The sequence below is a fragment of the Ammospiza caudacuta genome, chromosome 2 (genome assembly GCF_027887145.1).
Source record: "Ammospiza caudacuta isolate bAmmCau1 chromosome 2, bAmmCau1.pri, whole genome shotgun sequence".
Taxonomy (NCBI): Eukaryota; Metazoa; Chordata; class Aves; order Passeriformes; family Passerellidae; genus Ammospiza; species Ammospiza caudacuta.
The window spans coordinates 56,313,205-56,329,726 of NC_080594.1; the positions used below are offsets into that span (position 1 = coordinate 56,313,205).

General features: G+C 43.1%; 1 protein-coding gene across 1 annotated transcript in view; it reads right to left on the bottom strand.

Moving 5' to 3' along the window:
• Window positions 1-16,522, bottom strand: part of LHFPL6 (LHFPL tetraspan subfamily member 6) — a 135,974-nt gene that overhangs the window by 4,214 nt on the left and 115,238 nt on the right. Inside the window, exon 3 of the mRNA XM_058800186.1 lies at window positions 9,292-9,390. Coding sequence (XP_058656169.1) covers window positions 9,292-9,390 — 99 coding nt within the window. The remainder of the gene's footprint in view (window positions 1-9,291; window positions 9,391-16,522) is intronic.

Below are 16,522 nucleotides of genomic sequence, written 5' to 3' on the forward strand. Positions count from 1 at the left end.
AGCTATAGGCATGGATGGCCATTTTTCAAGCAAATAAAGAAATTAAAGACTGGAAACATTCCACTCTTTCTTAAGAGGATTGAGAAAAATCATGTTCCCTGAGGACAGAGGACAAAAATTATGGAGAGCAAGGACACTATCAAAAGGAGATTTACAGAAAACAGTCCCATGGACCATAAGACAGTATTTACTAAACCAAAAGATATCAGTAAATATGGAAAGGTACTTTTGCAGTGATGAATGGGCTTACTAAAAAGCACTTCCATGTCTTTTCCTGATTTCTAAATGTGATCCTTGAGGCCAGGATATGCATCCCCTTGCTTCCCCCCTCCTCTTGAATATATAGGCAAATAAAGACTAAGAAAAATTTGGGAGTAAGTAAAATTTGGCAACAGAAAATACGTAGATACTTGATCTACCATGGAGCTGTGCCAGGATCCAGTTGCCAAAATGTAATTTTACCAGGATTTCTATTCATGATGTCTTATAAATAATTATCACATATAGTTATCAAGGTCTTGGAAATAACATATGGTTTAATCTAAAATAACCAATAATTGCCACTTATGAAAAAATATCCTGAATATGAAAGTGTCTTGGATGCAAACCTGTTAATTGCAAGACTTAGTATCTTAAATATTTGTACCTTTTTTGCTGTTAATTTTAAGACTATCCTGGACTTGCAGTCTGGAGTACTTGGCAAACTCTAATCAATTAACCTTAAGTACAGCCTATTTTCCAAGTTGAAGGAGAAAAGGTTTCAGAATTAGCCAGACTGTAGAGAACAAATTATATACCTTCAAAAATAAAACCTACAATTCTTACTTCCAAGAAGTTGTGCAGGAATTCTAATTAACAGATTCACAAGAGAGTACAGTACTATAGAGAATGTGAATTCACATCACCAATCAGAGTGTTGGAAAAGTAGTCAGAAAAAAAAAAAAAAAAGAAAAAAGTGTGATGCTAAGGGACATACTGGGATTTGGAAATTTGAAAGACATAAATGAATGTAAAAGATAATCAGCTAATTAATAAGAAGTTAAACCTATTTTGAAACAAAGCCAAGATAAATTAAATAGCTGAAGATCTTTTTCTTGACACAGTAACAATGAAAAACTGTCATGTGAAATCAGCTGCAAAAGCAGGAAAAGAAGTTGAAACTTGGAATGCCTCCAGAAAGAATTAAAGTAGTTATGTGAAACAAAGAAAGAACACTATATAAGGCAAAACTGCAGCCCAGCAAACAGCCTGATACAAAATAATGAATGCAGTGGAGCTGGTTACTTTTTCTGTTGCAGATATGAGTTTCTCAATGGATTTATCTTTTTTAAAAAATATGATTTTTAAATGCATGTACATTTTTATTTTGGTTACTTAGAATTAGTCTTTAACTAAATGCATAAAATTTCATAAAGTTCTGAAGGGTAAAAAGTGAGGAAAAAAAGCCAAATTGAAATTTTTTAGTTTTGCTGTATGTAGACACATATAAATGATCAAATCCTCCTTTCTTTATAGGATCACATAATTTTGTTTAATCAAACCTCGAATGTGCTGTAGGTGTGCATTTCATGGAGCAATGATGGAGAAACCTATACCCAGTGTCAGTTACAAATCTCAAATTCCCAGGAGCAAACAGCTTATGTGCTGCTAAGAGGAGCTTTCTCAGCCACCTGCAAGAAGTCAGCAGAAAGCTCACCTAGTGCAGAAGTGAAATCCATTTCCCCCCTCTCTGAACACACACAATGCCAAGATTCACACTGGACTAGTACCCCAGACTCACTTCAGAGAGTAGGAAGAAAAAAAGTCACTTGTGTTGTATTTCCTCGTAAAGTAAACATGTAAAGTACAGCAGATGAACCCTGCTCTGGTAGCTCCCATTTTTCTTCCTTTTAACTGGGAAGGGATTCCAAACAACCAGTTCAGTTGCACTTTTTGAATAATAAAGAGTACCAAGTAGTTGCTCCAGGTGGTCTGAGTCCCTCTCTGGATGCTGCTGCTAATGTCTACTGACTGCAGAAGGTTCTTGCATGACCATGTCTAATTCTGGCAACAAAGGTATGTGCCTTATCATGGAATGATAGAGTGGACAGGGCTGGAAGGGACTGTTGCAGTGTGTTTTCAAATTTCTTGTTTTGCTCCCATATTTTATGTATTGTTTCCCCTCTGTTCTTTGTAAAATGGTTCTTCCCCCTCCAGTTTTCCCGCCACACTCCTCTTACAGTTATGTTGCTATGGTTACCCCTTCTCCCTCAGTTGTCAATCACTTAAGTTATGTAACTTCCCCTCCCATATTCTGCCTTATAAGTAAGTTTTTCCTCCTCCCTGGGCCCAGTCAATCACCCCCCACCCCTCCTAGCTTTCGAGAACTTTCTTCTCTCTGGGGGTTGTGGTTGGCTGGCGTCCCGAGGCTCCTCCTTAACCTTGTGTTTATTGGATATGTTCATGTGTCAGTTGTGTTAAGTACCTCCCTTTATGTTCCCCCATTGGTTAGCTGGGCTTCCCTCCCTTCTCCACCCCTTCCCTTTAAAACCTTGCCTCTCCCCCAGTTCGGGGCTATATGCTGGGGTCTTTTCCACCTGTTGGTTACCACTGCTGTTGCCAGCGCCCTTCAATAAACCGACGTTAACCCCCAGTGAGTGGTCGCTCCCTTATTCGTCTCATCCAGCGCAAGTAATCCAAGTCCGCGATCCAGCCCAGCCCAAGGCCACGACGCCAAGGGGGGCTGGCCTCAGATGCGGTGAGGGTGTCGGCCGTCTCCTTCCCAGCTAGCCGGACTTAGGGGCACGTACGCCCTCGCGCAAGGGACCTTAAAGATCACCTAGTTCCACACCCTTTGTCGTGGGCAGGGACAACTTCCACTAGAGCAGGGTGCTCAGATCACCCAGCCTGGCCTTGAACACGGCCAGGGATGGGGCATCCACAGCTTCTCTGAGCAACCTGTTCCTCCTCACCACTCTCACAGTAAAGAATTTCTTCCTAATATCTAAACCTACTGTTTCAGTTTGAAGCGATTCCCCCTTGACTTGCCACTTTGTGCTCTTGTAAGTAGTTTCTCCTTACGTTAGACAGAATATATGTGGACCTTGATAAAGTCACCAAAAGCTTACAAAGATTTAAGAATGGAAGTTGTTTGGGTAGCACTAAAGAGGAAATGTTTCTTGATGGAATACTTCCTTTACTAGCACGTAGTTTACTCAGTCATTTATCTAAGAACTCAGCAGCTGCAGCTCAAGTATGCTTGTAAAGGTTGTGCTCAGCCCCAGTCAAAAAATGAATGTGTGAAATCCCCGTGCTGTTTGCAGACAATCTGCAAACAAGAAAAATGCCTTTTTCAGATAGACTGCTTATAGAAAAACACATTTGAATGTTTTGCTTTTAATAGGGTACTAACAAATTGTCCTCCCTTCTGAATCCTTTTCTTGACACTTTAGCACTCGATGTCAACACTCAGCCAGATGCTGAAATGATGCCACCTAAGACAAATTAAATAGTATACAAAGCCTTTTTTACATCCACACTACTTTCTGCTTTCTTTTTATGCTGTTTTAGTAGCTTCACTGTTTGCTTGGAAAGTGCTTTAAAGATCATTTACTCTAACATTTCCACAGCAAAAGTAATTATCAAGGCAATGGTTTTCTTTAAGATATTTCAATCCCTCTAAAAGTAGCAAAATGGAACCTTAATAATAATGATTTTTGAAACAAATATCCATCACGAGAGAAGTTCCTGAGAGCTTCTGAGGCCAATCCAGCTGCTTGGTTAGCTCAGGATGGGAGCCAGGCTTTTAAGCTTCTCTCTAGATAGTGACTTTGGCCAGGTGTGCCCTTTCACAGCAGTCCACAGACAGCAAGCGAAGTTGTCTGTTTGGAGCTATCAGCTTTGGTTGCTGCTGCAGCTGACCCCAGGTCAAGGATGTCTCTGACCATGAAGGAAGAGATAAAGCTACTGTATTTTGTCAAAGAAAGAAAAAATATCTGCCAAGTAGTTAAAAAAAGTTCCATTAAAAATGGAGTTTATCTTAAATTTCATGTCTTCACTCTCCCTGGCTAATAAGTACCTAGCATCACTTCATACATCTGGTGGTTGGGAAGTGGCAGCTGGTGGCTTATGATGACATGAATCATTTATGTTTCAATAAGTGAATCTTACTCAAGATAAACATTTTTCTGTTTCGGCTCTTAAGTATTGGTCTTGTAGTGCTGCTTCACCAGATTGAGCTGAGGCTCGATTTTGTGAGTTAAATTGAGCATGCCATAACCTCTCTGGGACCTCCTGTGCAACTTGGCTGCCTCTGCACCCATCACAACAGACATCAGCACGTAAAACTAAACAGTTTCCACATGCACACCCAGGGAAATCAATGGAAAAAAAATTCAGTCTCACGTTGATTTTAGACTTTCAAAACCAATACAAATGTGTTCACACACGTACACTCACATTGCCCCTTTAAAACAGTCATGCAAGTTCAGAAGATTTCTTCACACAGCTTAAATATGCAGAATGTGGAAGCTTTTGCAAATCTCTAGTGCAGTCTTCACTTTTGTGCATACTTTCACCTTAATGCAGAGTCCCTCACTTTAATGAATTTCCTGATAAAACACTCCTTTTCCATCTGTTTTTCTTGTGTATAACATTTAGAAATGAAAATAAAATGGTATTAGTGCCTCCAGCTCAGCAAAATTGAATGTGTGCTATATGATATGCCCTAATGACGGTTACTTTTGGGAAATTGCCGGCTAATTCCTTTTGCAGGCCCAGGGATTTCGTAGATCTGACTCACTTTTACACCCTTCAGTCAGCAGCTCCATCCTGCTGTGCCACATCACTGCTGCCCTGAATGGGCCCACAGGCAAATCCAGAATAATGCAACCTAACAGTAACAGTTTGCATGGTGACAAGAGATCAGGGTGGTTTTGATGCATCCTCAGTGAAAGGCAGTCCCTCTGAGCACTGCTCAGTTCCTACTCCAGTCTCCACCTCATGCACTGTTAGCCCGTTGCCAAATTAGAGTACAGCCTTTGACTCGGTCAATGAGCAAGCAACTGTGCTGCTTTAAAACATAAACATCTCTTTTTTTTCTTGCCCCTGTTTATTTGTATTGCCCTATTTCTAGGAGTTAACACCCTAAAACAGTGGTAGAAGATTTCTCCTGTTCATAATCTAGTGTTTCAGTGAGAAATCTGCTCCTGTGTGATCTGTGATCCAGATGGGATGCTGCAAAAGGGAGTGGGGCTTCAGGACCCTTATAGAGATCATGCTGACTGCTGGGAAGCTGGGAACTACAAGCAGAGCACCACAGCACAGACCTATCATGGCCTTGACCTCTCAACAATATTTGCAAGAGGTCATTTGTCAAAGGCCTAATCTATCAGTGGGCTTCTTTTCATGATGGCAAAACCATACTTCTAGGGAAGAGCAGTGAGCAAGCCCCTCTACAGGTACACCATCCTCTTTATGGAGGTCTTTATGGTGTCTGCTTATGCAGCTTATTCCCCATCCCCCTTTGCAAAACAGCTCAGCTATTGAATGTAATTTAATCAAGAAATGGAGTTGTCCTTGGCAGGGTATCTTCATTTGAAGAATAACTCCTCTTTGTCAGAGATGGAGCTATACAACCACTTTTATTTGATTGAAAAAAAATAGCCCAATTAAATATATCAGTGTTTAAGTGAATCCTTTGGACATAGTTCACTTAATAAAAATCAAATAAATATCAGTTTTTAAAGAGAGCAGTAAACTGCTGGGTATTTTACACTGTCAGCTCAGGTTTTTGAGAAAAGAATACTCAAATCCACTTAAATTAAAGGCATTAATTAAAAGTTATTTTTCCTGCAGCCTTTTTAAATACTACTTTGGAATCTACACAGAAATATGTGGGTTTGGCAGAGGTGGAAGGAGGGGTGCCCTCTTCACAATATGGGCCATCTCAGCACTATTTGGAGTGCCTATTAGTCTAAGGCCTTTTCAGAGTGCCTGAAGACATGGCATTTCTTATCTAGCACACCCACTAAAGATTAGCCTTTTTTTTTTTTCCTGGGTTCTTAGCATTGCTATTTATTTATTCTCTCTAGTTATGAGCATGCTGTGGGGGCAGGAGTTTGTCATGCTTTCGTTAAGCAAAAGTTTTCATTTAATTATTTATTCTAGTATGTTTCTGGTTGACATTAAATATCACAGGGCACAATTCAGCTGCTTCTCAAGACAGTTCTTGCAGTCCCTCATCTGTACCTGCCTCTTGTTCCTCTTCATCCTTCTATAATACAGATTGCAGCTCCTGGCTTTTATTTTCTGCCTTCAACCTCAACCATTTCCCCCCCTGATTTTTTCTAAGTCTAGAACAAGCATCAGTGCTGAACCCCCTCCTTTGCTGACTCTCTGGTCAAACCTGTTGAATTTTGACCCTCTCCCAACTGCTCACACATGTTCCCTGTAGCCCAGGCTGCAGCACTTGTTTTGCCATCCTGGAAGAGAAGGCTGAATGCTGTCTGCTGATCAGCATGCCTGTGAACACATCTTCTTTGAGAGCAACCAGGAGCTGAATTATCCTCTCTGGCACCCACAGCAGCAGGGGGTGCAGGACCAGCACTCCCATCATCACCCTTTCTACCATTAGTAAACCAGTGCAGGGCTCACAGCAGCTCAGATTTTCTGAGAGTGGATTTTGAATGCCACATGGTTCTTCAGACAAACCATTTCACAGGCTCAGGAACAAAAAGCATATCATTGCAGCTTAATCAAATTAAATATTCAAATGAAAGCAATAATTACTTAAATTTGTCTTGAGACTTAGTAAGATTAAGTCTTTGAAACATCATTTTAGGCCTGTAGGCTATAATGAGTATGCCAGTCCCTAATGATTCAGAAGAGACCTAGAGGGTTGGGGTTATCACCAACCAAGAGGTATTTATGGAAGACCAGCAGCATGGTTAATAAATGGCCCGCGGACAGAACCTCTTCTTTACAGATGGTTTTGATAACACACTATCAAACAGACACTGACATTAAGTAAGAAAAAATCATAGCCAAGCATTTAAGTTCACTGCCAATGTAAGTGGACAGGAGATGTTTTAGTGGCAGGGCTGCCTAGCAGAAATCACTGCAGCAAATTTCAGCTCTCATTATGATCTGTTAATTAATGTGTTGACACACGATTGCAGCAGATCAGTGAGACCAGCACTGCTGTCAAGTCTAGGCACGTGTCACGCTGGGGCTGTGTGCTCCAGCCCCACAAAACACACAGAGACTTTTCATGGTCCTTACGTGTACCTGGAAGGAGAGCTGCCAGATGACATTTTTCACATTGGTTTCTTCACTGACTTTTAAGGCAGAGTGACTCAATTTATGCAAATATCTGACTCATGAGTCAAGACTGAGACAGTGAAGGTGGTCTAAGAGACTGCTCTGACTGTGGACATGACAGTGTTTAACAGTTTGTAACTGCCCAAGTGCTTTGAAGAAGCTCATACTGTCACAACACCCACCTTCTGTGACTCTGCAGAGAAAAAACTGGAAGGTAATACTGTTCTGCACCTGGGAACAAGCATGGGACACAAGCTAGAGCCCCAGAGGCAGAGCTTGGCATGGCAGAGCAGGAATCAGCATGCACCAGTGAAGTGCTAGCTGGCCTTTCAAAGGGTGCACTTGCTCAATGGGCTGGCCAGGAACTACTTCAGGCTTCCACACAGGATTGGCCATGGGCAGGGATGAACCTGAATCTTCCCTGCAACAGTTACCACAGAGGTTTGCCCAGTCTTTCTACTACATCCTTTGACACATCTTTCAATGGAGCTGGGAATCTAATTCTGGAACATTTTTTTTCCCTGCTAGTTAACTACATATTTCTGTTCTTATTTTCTCTCTCCTCTGTGTCTAAATCCTTCTATTACTAGGTGAATAAAAATTTGCAGGAACTTTTTATACTTTGCTGAAGAGCAAATTTAATATCAACAGCACAGAAGGAAATTAGGGTTCAGAATAACAAGGTAAAGCTTCTAGAGTACATTAAACACCCTCTGAGCAACACCATAGACACTGATAAGACATCAGTGGCACTGTAGTGATGGGTGCTAATACTGGTTATGAGAATTTCTGGTCCCCAGCCAGATCAAATGCACTCAAAACACCACAGGAATTCTGTAGGGGGAGTGGCCTGGAGCACCTCTCCCAAAGCAATAATTTTTAATCTTTCAACCTCAATTCTACTGCACATCTTGACAAGAAATACCTTTGAGATGGAAACAAATCCCCTTAATCCTGAAATCTGACAGGAACATGAGTGTAAAATCAAGAAATGGTGCAGCAGGTTTGCCTTTAACCCATTAGACCATTTTTATCTACTATTCCTTGCACTGGGATTACTGTCAGGCCCTGCACAAGTCCTGCACGCACACTTATGGAAAGGTAAACCTTATCTAAGGTTTAGCTTTCAAGAGCTGGAAATGGGGAGCTCTGTATGCTTAGGAGCAAAAGCTCTCAAGTCTGTGGGGAGTCAAGGTGCTCAGTCCCTCCTATTCCTTCAGGAGAATTGCAGATCCCCCTCTTCCTCAAGTGGCACGGGATCAGGGAATAGTTAGAGAGAAGGGTGTCAGCAAGTGTATTGATCCTTCCAACTAAACAAGGACTCAGATGTGCATTCACACATCAGATCCTGATCATCCACATTGCTTAGTCCTTAGGTTGCTGCTGTTCCCTTGTTTTCTAGAGCCCTGCAGAGAAAGCACAGGTGTGAGCCTCATGTGGCTGCATCCCTGGCTCTCATTCCAGGCACAGAGCAGTCAGCAGCAGTAAGACAAGTAGCTTGTTTGGGAGAGGGCAACATAGGGTGCAAGTGTTATTTGCCAGCTTCCTAAGTATGTGAGTCACATACAAATACACCTCAGGCTTGTGTTAGAAGGCCATAAACATCCCAGAATTCAAAGACAGCCAATTGCACTCATGGAGAATTACCTTGATGTCAGCTGTGACAGTATGCCTCTGTCTACCCTGTCAAGACCTCCAGGAGCGTTAGCTCCCATATTGCAAGACCATTAAATCTGATTTATTTCTTAAAATATGCACACATACATACATAAATACATACATTTTCTTTTATAATGTTCTTTTGGAAAATATTTCCAGAGATCCATCTGAAATCCCCTGCCTTGGCACCATTCCAGAATTATTCAGTATGATTAGCCTACCACACACTGGTAGGTTGCTTCCCCAAGCCTGTGCTTTTAAAATCCTAGTTTGCTTTTGTGGCCAACACATAGAAGAGTCTAAAGTGGCTGAGATGCTCTGGTGATGACTCACCCAATTCAAACTGGTTGGAAAGGTTTCCACAGGTTTGTCTGACTTCTTCACTGTCCCAGCCAAGAGGATAGAGGGCACAACCAGAGCCGATCAACAAACCTATGGAGAGAAAAGGAAATTAAAGTTTATACAAGGAATTGCCATTAGCTTAAACACGGGCTGCCACTTGGGAATCAAAGTGTCAAACTGCAATTAGGGAATCCCAGAGAAAATGAAGTCTCTTCTTCTCCTAAAAATAGCCAAAAAGCATTTGGAGTGCTGCCTTCTGCTGCAGTGTTTTAGAGGTGGTCTGTGGGATGGAGCCAGTCTGAGTAGTTCAGCATCAGAAGCCATGCTCAGCTTCTGAAGCTTTTAGATTTCTCTTCTACTCTCCAGAATAGCTTAAAATGCATTTGGAATACACAACATGTGGTTAAATAGAAGTGTATTAATGCCACCATTTACAAGCTGATTGCTTTTGATTAATTAAAACAACAATCAATCAGGGTCCACCTAGGTTCCATCAGGAAAACTGTCAGTTGTGCTAATCTGTTGCCATTTTTCTTTGTTTTTCACTCTTTCAAAAGCAAGGGAGTAATGGTTTCATACCACTTGATCAATGCATACCACAGGTACACAGTCCACAAAGTTTTCCTGATTCATTCAGTGGAAAAAACTGAGGTCTTGAGTCGTTTACATGTTATCATGTTGGTTTAACTTGGTTTAACATTCACAAGACACTTTGCTTTCTCCAGCCCTGGTGCTGCTCCAAACAGACATGTTTTGGCAAATCCTGTCCCTTCACAAGACATCACAGGGAATCAGCAATGCTCCCATGCACCATGACCGTTTTGCAGAAGTGGCATTTTTATCATATTACATTCTCAGCTGTCACTGCAGCAGCTGCCAAAAGGCCAACGCAGCTGGCAAAGCATTTTACACAGACAGCCTAGAGAGAACATTTCAATGTATGCTACAACGTTTAAATGTTGTCTCCTTTGCGTCAGATATTACTGATGAGATTGGAAACAAATCAGCGTGTAGATAATGGGCTAGGAGCACCTGACACTTCACAGGCTGTAAAGCCAAGCAAGCCCTCCCAAGGTTTGCAGGGGTTCCTTTTACCTGCGAGGCAGAGCATAAGGTTCAAGCCCTACAGCTGTCACTTGCTGCCTTTGGCCATACCTCTCAACCTCACATAATTTTGCTCCTCCTCTCCTGATGATAAGGAGCAGCGTTCCCTGGGAAAGCACTTCTGCGGCCGTGGTCCCAGGACAGGAAAGCCCTGGGTGTTGTGACAGTAACTGCGGACATCACACCTGTCTAACAGGAGTCCTGAGAGGGATGATGGCTCAGGGCCTGGAACTTGCCATTCCTTTCTACTGTTTTCCTTCTCAAGATTCCTAAGCTTCTCATATTGCTGATGTTCCTGTAAGATATGGAAATCATTTCATTATGTTCTTGATTTGCTCAAAGACACACCTGAGCAAGGCCCTGAAGTCCAGAAGTGGTATCTTATCTTTCTTCAAAAGATGTTTAATGCTTTTAGCATCTTGGCTGTTAGCAAAGTAGCTCAGCAGCTTCTCTGCTGCCCCTCCAAGCACACCTGCCCCTGGTTTAAGCCCAATATTAGCTTCCTGGATCTTCCTCCACGAAGTTCAATTTTCTTCTTGCTGCTCAAGCCTACTTCTTCCTTCCCTTGTTGAGCAGTCATTGCCTGCTCCTGTCTCCATATCTACATCACATAATGAAAAAGAAATCCCTGAGGCAGCCCTCTCTCAGATAGAGCATTCACACAGCAGCTGTGACAGGAGAAAAGCAATTAAGGACATTTGAATGCGAGGTATTTTCAGAACTCTGCCTGATCTGGGTATGGTTGCTTCTAATGTCCTCACTAATATCTTTCACAGTATCATTTCATTTCTTTTCCCTAGGGCTGTAGAGCTAAGGGCAGCTGGTAGAATCCATGTAAATGAGAGTCACTTCTAATTAAATTCTCAGAAAGGATGTTTCTCAGACAAGAGAATTTAGGCCAAAACTGGGTCTACTTTTGTTAAAGACAACCTAAGGCTCTCAAAAAAGCCCCTGCTGATTCTCTCTTGAACTGTTAAAGCAAGAAAGGTGTTGTGAAGCACAGACAGCACGGGTGGTGTGCTAGGAAGGGGCAGGACCACACAGGGCAAGGAGGAACATCACCACTGATTATGACAATGGCCGGGGAAGGGAGAAGAGCGCCTGGATGCCAGAGTCACTTCACAGACCAGTGCACTGTGGCAGCCCCAGCCAGTGCTGCCGTGGTTCTGACCCCATCCCGCCCTGCTCGTGGTGCCCAGTGCCAGCCCAGGCAGCCACAGCTTGGGAGCTGCTCTGCCCAAAGTGAACTGCCCCGGCTGGGCTGTTTGCACCCAACCTGTGCACCTGAACAGACACTCTGGGAGACCTTGCAAATGCTCAAAGGGCAGGGAGGTGTATGCAGGGGGTAGGAGGGACGGCAGCCTTGCACCCGCCGGCCTTGGACCAGATTAAACTGCAGCCAGCCCTTCCCCACAAACAGGTCCTGGGAAAGCCTCCTGCCCAGCTCTTCCAGGAGCACACAACAGCAGCACTGCAGGCAAGTGAAAGGATTATTAGCATAACAATGCTGCTCCTCCAAACCCAGAACAGGCTCTTTCTCAGCCCTTGCCAATTACTCTCCTCAGGTGGCAAGAGTGTCTAGTGCCCACTGCATTCACAGACTGTTTGTTTTCAGCTCTCTTTAGGTTTTGTTGCAGCAACAGGTTGTTGTCTGGGTTTTTTCCCACGAGTATTGCTCACAGCACTTCCCACTGCCACTCTCCAAACACAGCTCATCCTTTCCCAAACATGAGTACCTGTTTGCTCTTTCTGCCTCTGATGCTACAGTGGATCAGTGATCACAAACCTTGGCGATTTATCTCCTTCCCTATTAAGCCCCCTCTTTTCCCATTTCTGTACACCCATGTCTGTAAGTTCAAAGCCCAGTTTCACTGAAAATAAATTCTGGGATTCAGTCAAAAATTCCTTAGCAATGCAATATACTGTAATGTTGAATTGCTCCAAAGGAGCTCACACATGGATGCTGGCCCTTAAAGGCATTCCAACACTGTCTAACAACCAGCCCACAGCACCCACCACTGAGCCTCACCATTAGCTGTGCCTCCTATTAAGAGATAAACCAAATAAGGGAAAACTATGTCAGAAAGCCTTCTTATCCCAGTGACAGCTGGCTCTCCAGCTGGGTAGGGGCTTTATCAGCACTGAGTTTCACTTGTGAAGTACCCAGTCACCAAGCAGTGCAGCTTCTTTTCCTCTCACAGCCTGCTCTGACTGCGATGACGAGATCAAATGGGAACCTGCAGCCTATTGCTGGTGCTGCCACATGACCCCAAAGCACGAGTGGTGCTTTGTAAGCATGCTTATAGGCAAAGGACAAGGTATAAAGCCATGGGCAAGCTCACACACTTCATTGAGTGAACACAACACCTTTCAGAGACCAGCAGAGTGTCAGGAGCTCCCATCTGGCAAAAAGGCTTATATAAATATTTGTTTTGTCACAGGTACCCACTGGCCACAAGACTTGAAGCTGTAGCTCTGACATGTCCTTTGATATCACTGGTTTTCTGGTGGTTTTGTCTGACCTTCAGACAGTCCCCCTTTGTGGTGCATATAGACCTGCTGTGGATTTGTGTCTTGACACAACACTTGTGTCCTCCAGTACTTCTTGCAGGCAAGGCTCAGGCCAGGCTCAGGGATTTGCCATCAGCATAAGACTTCCACAAAGATTTAGAGCCTGCTAGTCAGCAAGAAAAGGTTTCACATACTTTGCTTTATGCCCTGAGGTATATTTTTATCTTGAGCATGTGTGTGTCATGTCCCATTGCTTTCAGCAGGATTCTACATGACTTCAGCAGGGCTGATGCTGCCTTGGTCTGCATGGGCACTGAAGCTGATAACTGGCATTTAGGGTCCCTTATTGTGTGCACTGAAAGTGTGGAGTGTGCCTATGGTGTGAATAGGACTTGGACAAAATCCCTTCAGTCCCTTCCTTCCCTTCTAATCAACCCATTCCTGTTTGTAAGCAACTGTGGGGATCAGATCCTGCAAAAGCAAAAAGGCTGCATACCATTACCACTAATAATTCATACATGCTCACAGCCAGTTTATTTAATCACAGAGGATGTAGATCCTGCTGAACAGCTGCAACATTCAGTGAAAGATCCGAGTTGAATCTAAGGGCTGCAAACCCAGTGGAAATCATTAAGCTAATTTTGCAGCTTCAGTAAAGAGCAGTTACTAGTTTAGCTCAAAAGTCACATTCTGGCCTGCTCTACAGTTATTGCATTTACCCAGCTATGCTACCCAGGATACCACACCCATCTTTACAGCTGCTTAAAATGCTTAGGATGCCTATAACCATTTTTTTAAAAAGGAAGAAAACCAAAACCAACAATCGGCTGTAATTACCATCCTCTGTCATCTTCCATTATCCACTACAGTTGTGAAAAGAAATTGAAAGGGGAAGGAAATGTGCAGATCCCTAAATGGCACCTTCACAAAAGGGGCTGCAGCCTGGAGCTGGGAGGGACCCAATCAGTGGGATGGGTCAGCAAGTGGAGGTGCTGGTGGCACTTGGCAGCTGTTTTAGATGATGTACAATGTACCAGTGGAGGTGTTGGCACTGTCACAGACCAGCTTTTCTGGAGAGGTTCCATATTTGGGAATGAAACAGGCTCCTTGCCCTGCTCTGTGAAACACTGCTATTGTGAATGCTGCATCTGGCTCAATGTCCCCAAGGCATGGGGACAGACATGCAGGGCTGACTGAGCACAACCAGCCTTGGCAATCCAAAGCTGGAATCAAGACCTTGGCTTCAGTACTTAAGAGGGTCCCAGACAGCCCCTAGGCTCTTTGTGCGGTCCATGCAGAATGATGGATCCCTTCAAAAGTGATCTAAAACCAGCCTAAGTGAGGAGCTGCCCAAGCCTACAGATTGTAAAACTGCAAACCAGGGGGTCAGACAGTGGATGCCTTAATATTAAACCATCCAGAGTAATCCTTGTTCCTTCCAGCCTGCTTTCCCTGTCACTCTTGCTGTGAATATAATGCATGATCATATTTTAGTAACACTTAGCACTTGAAAGATGATCTTGACTGTCTGGAGTGGTGTTTGTGATTGAAAATAATTACACATAATAGGTTCTGCATATGGTGGATGCAGCAGGGAAGGGACAGTAATTACATTACTGGCTTGGCACAGATCTAGGTCTCATCTTTGAAGTGATAAAGAAATGATTTGTGGCATGCAGCAAACAGCTTACTCCAAGAGGTAAAATATTAAGCACTGTTAATATCTCCAAGAATATCCTGGATATGAGCAAGTCTTGAACAACAAATACAGAAGGATTAAAAATCCAAGAGACATTAACCAGATTTTGCTGTGGGCAAAATGACTGCACTCATAAACACCAAGACCTATCAGCAGAAGCCAGTGCACAACAAAGGAAACATGCAAATCCCTGTGGTGGGCTGTCCTCAGATTGCTGCTGAGGCTTCAATGGGAGCCTCCACTCAAGGACCTGATGTGCCTTAAACAATCCATGTAGACATCACATCATAAATTAATTGCAACTCTCCTGACCATTCATAGCTGAAAATCCTGTTTCACAGCTCTTCCTCTCACTTGTTGAGCGCACAGCATTCCCTGATTGCTAAATGGCTCATTCTTGGTTATTCTGTCAGTCCATTTGAAGATTGCATCCCCCAAAATCTGTTAAATAAAGACAAACCTTCGATAGTCTCCTTCCTTCTCCCTTGCCTAGGGTGAGTGAATCTAAGCACATGATTCAGCTAAGTCTGATGATGCCAGCCATCAGTTTGATGAATAAAGAGAGGTGGTGATGGCATTGAATGAGGCACTTAGCTTTGGACTCAGCCTCAGAGGCTTGCTGCTGCAAAATGCACTTTAAAATGGTAACTGAACCCTTGGTGGCTTTCCTTGATTATGGGCTTGTTAAGAGCTTTTTACATGCACTCATTTTTTGTATATCCTCAGCTCCAGACAGTTACACCCTATGAATGCAGTGAAAGCGACTGCTGGGCACCATAAATGCCTCCTTGCCCAGCAGTTAGAGGTGTCTGCGCTGCTGTAACAGGGACCCTGGGAAGCCTCTGAAGAAGGAAAGAGCCCTTTAGTGGGCCTTGTAAAAATCCAATTTGTATTTTCACTTAGAAAAATAAAAGGAATAAAAGGGCCAGACGTGATACATGTACTGCAAATAAAAATAAAACCAGACTGAAGGTTTCTTTTTGTACAGTCACTTTTTAGTGATAAATATCTACTTCAAATTATCTTCCTCATTTTTCTCCCCTCTTATCTATTTTCTACCCTTTTATTTTCAGATCTGACCAAAAAGAAAACTTGCCTTTTTGTTTTGTTTGTTTTGTAAGGATTTTTAAATGCATACTGTTCATCTGACAGATATTCAGGCCATATGGAGAAGCTGACAGACAATAATTTGGAAGTCATCACTTTCAAGACCATTTTAATGATGATTCTTCCTTTCACATTTTTTCTCTATTAGCCAGCCTGAATGTTCAAAGATGATAGAAAGTTTTCATATTCCCATCTGTCACTTGAAGGTACAGTAATCTTGACAAGCAAAACAAAACCAATTTTTAGATGCAGCACGGACTTTGACTCTCTGTTTCTTGTGATTTAAAAACTCACCTCACTGTAATGATTTTGAAGCATTTATCTCCTATAAAAGTGACTCCAGAGTGTGAAAGTAAAATGGAGCTGGCACCTGAAGTTGTCTGTTGCTTTCAGACATACCTTAGCCAACAATGAGCTTAAAGAAGAATTGGTTAAAAACTGGGATGCGAAATACTCCAGTAGACACAGCTTCTAAAGTCCCTGTTCAAAGAGCCCTCTGGGAGCTGACACCAAGCAGCAATGGAGTGATAGAAGAGAGTCAGAACAGATTGAGACAAACTCCAGAGCCTGGGCAGAACAGCAGAAGCCATCAGAAGAAAGAGGGGAGCAAGGCTGTGCCAGCTGCAGGCAGCCTGGCTCCCATGCCCGTGGGAGTCCAGCCTCAATTCCATCAGTGTCTTTATACTGGCAGCTCCCAGCACTTCACCTGGAACACCCCTTCTTTAGGGTGACACTTCCACCTTCTCTCAGCACCATCACTTTGCTCTTTGGTCTCTCTGTTGTTCTTCTCTTAGAAAAATG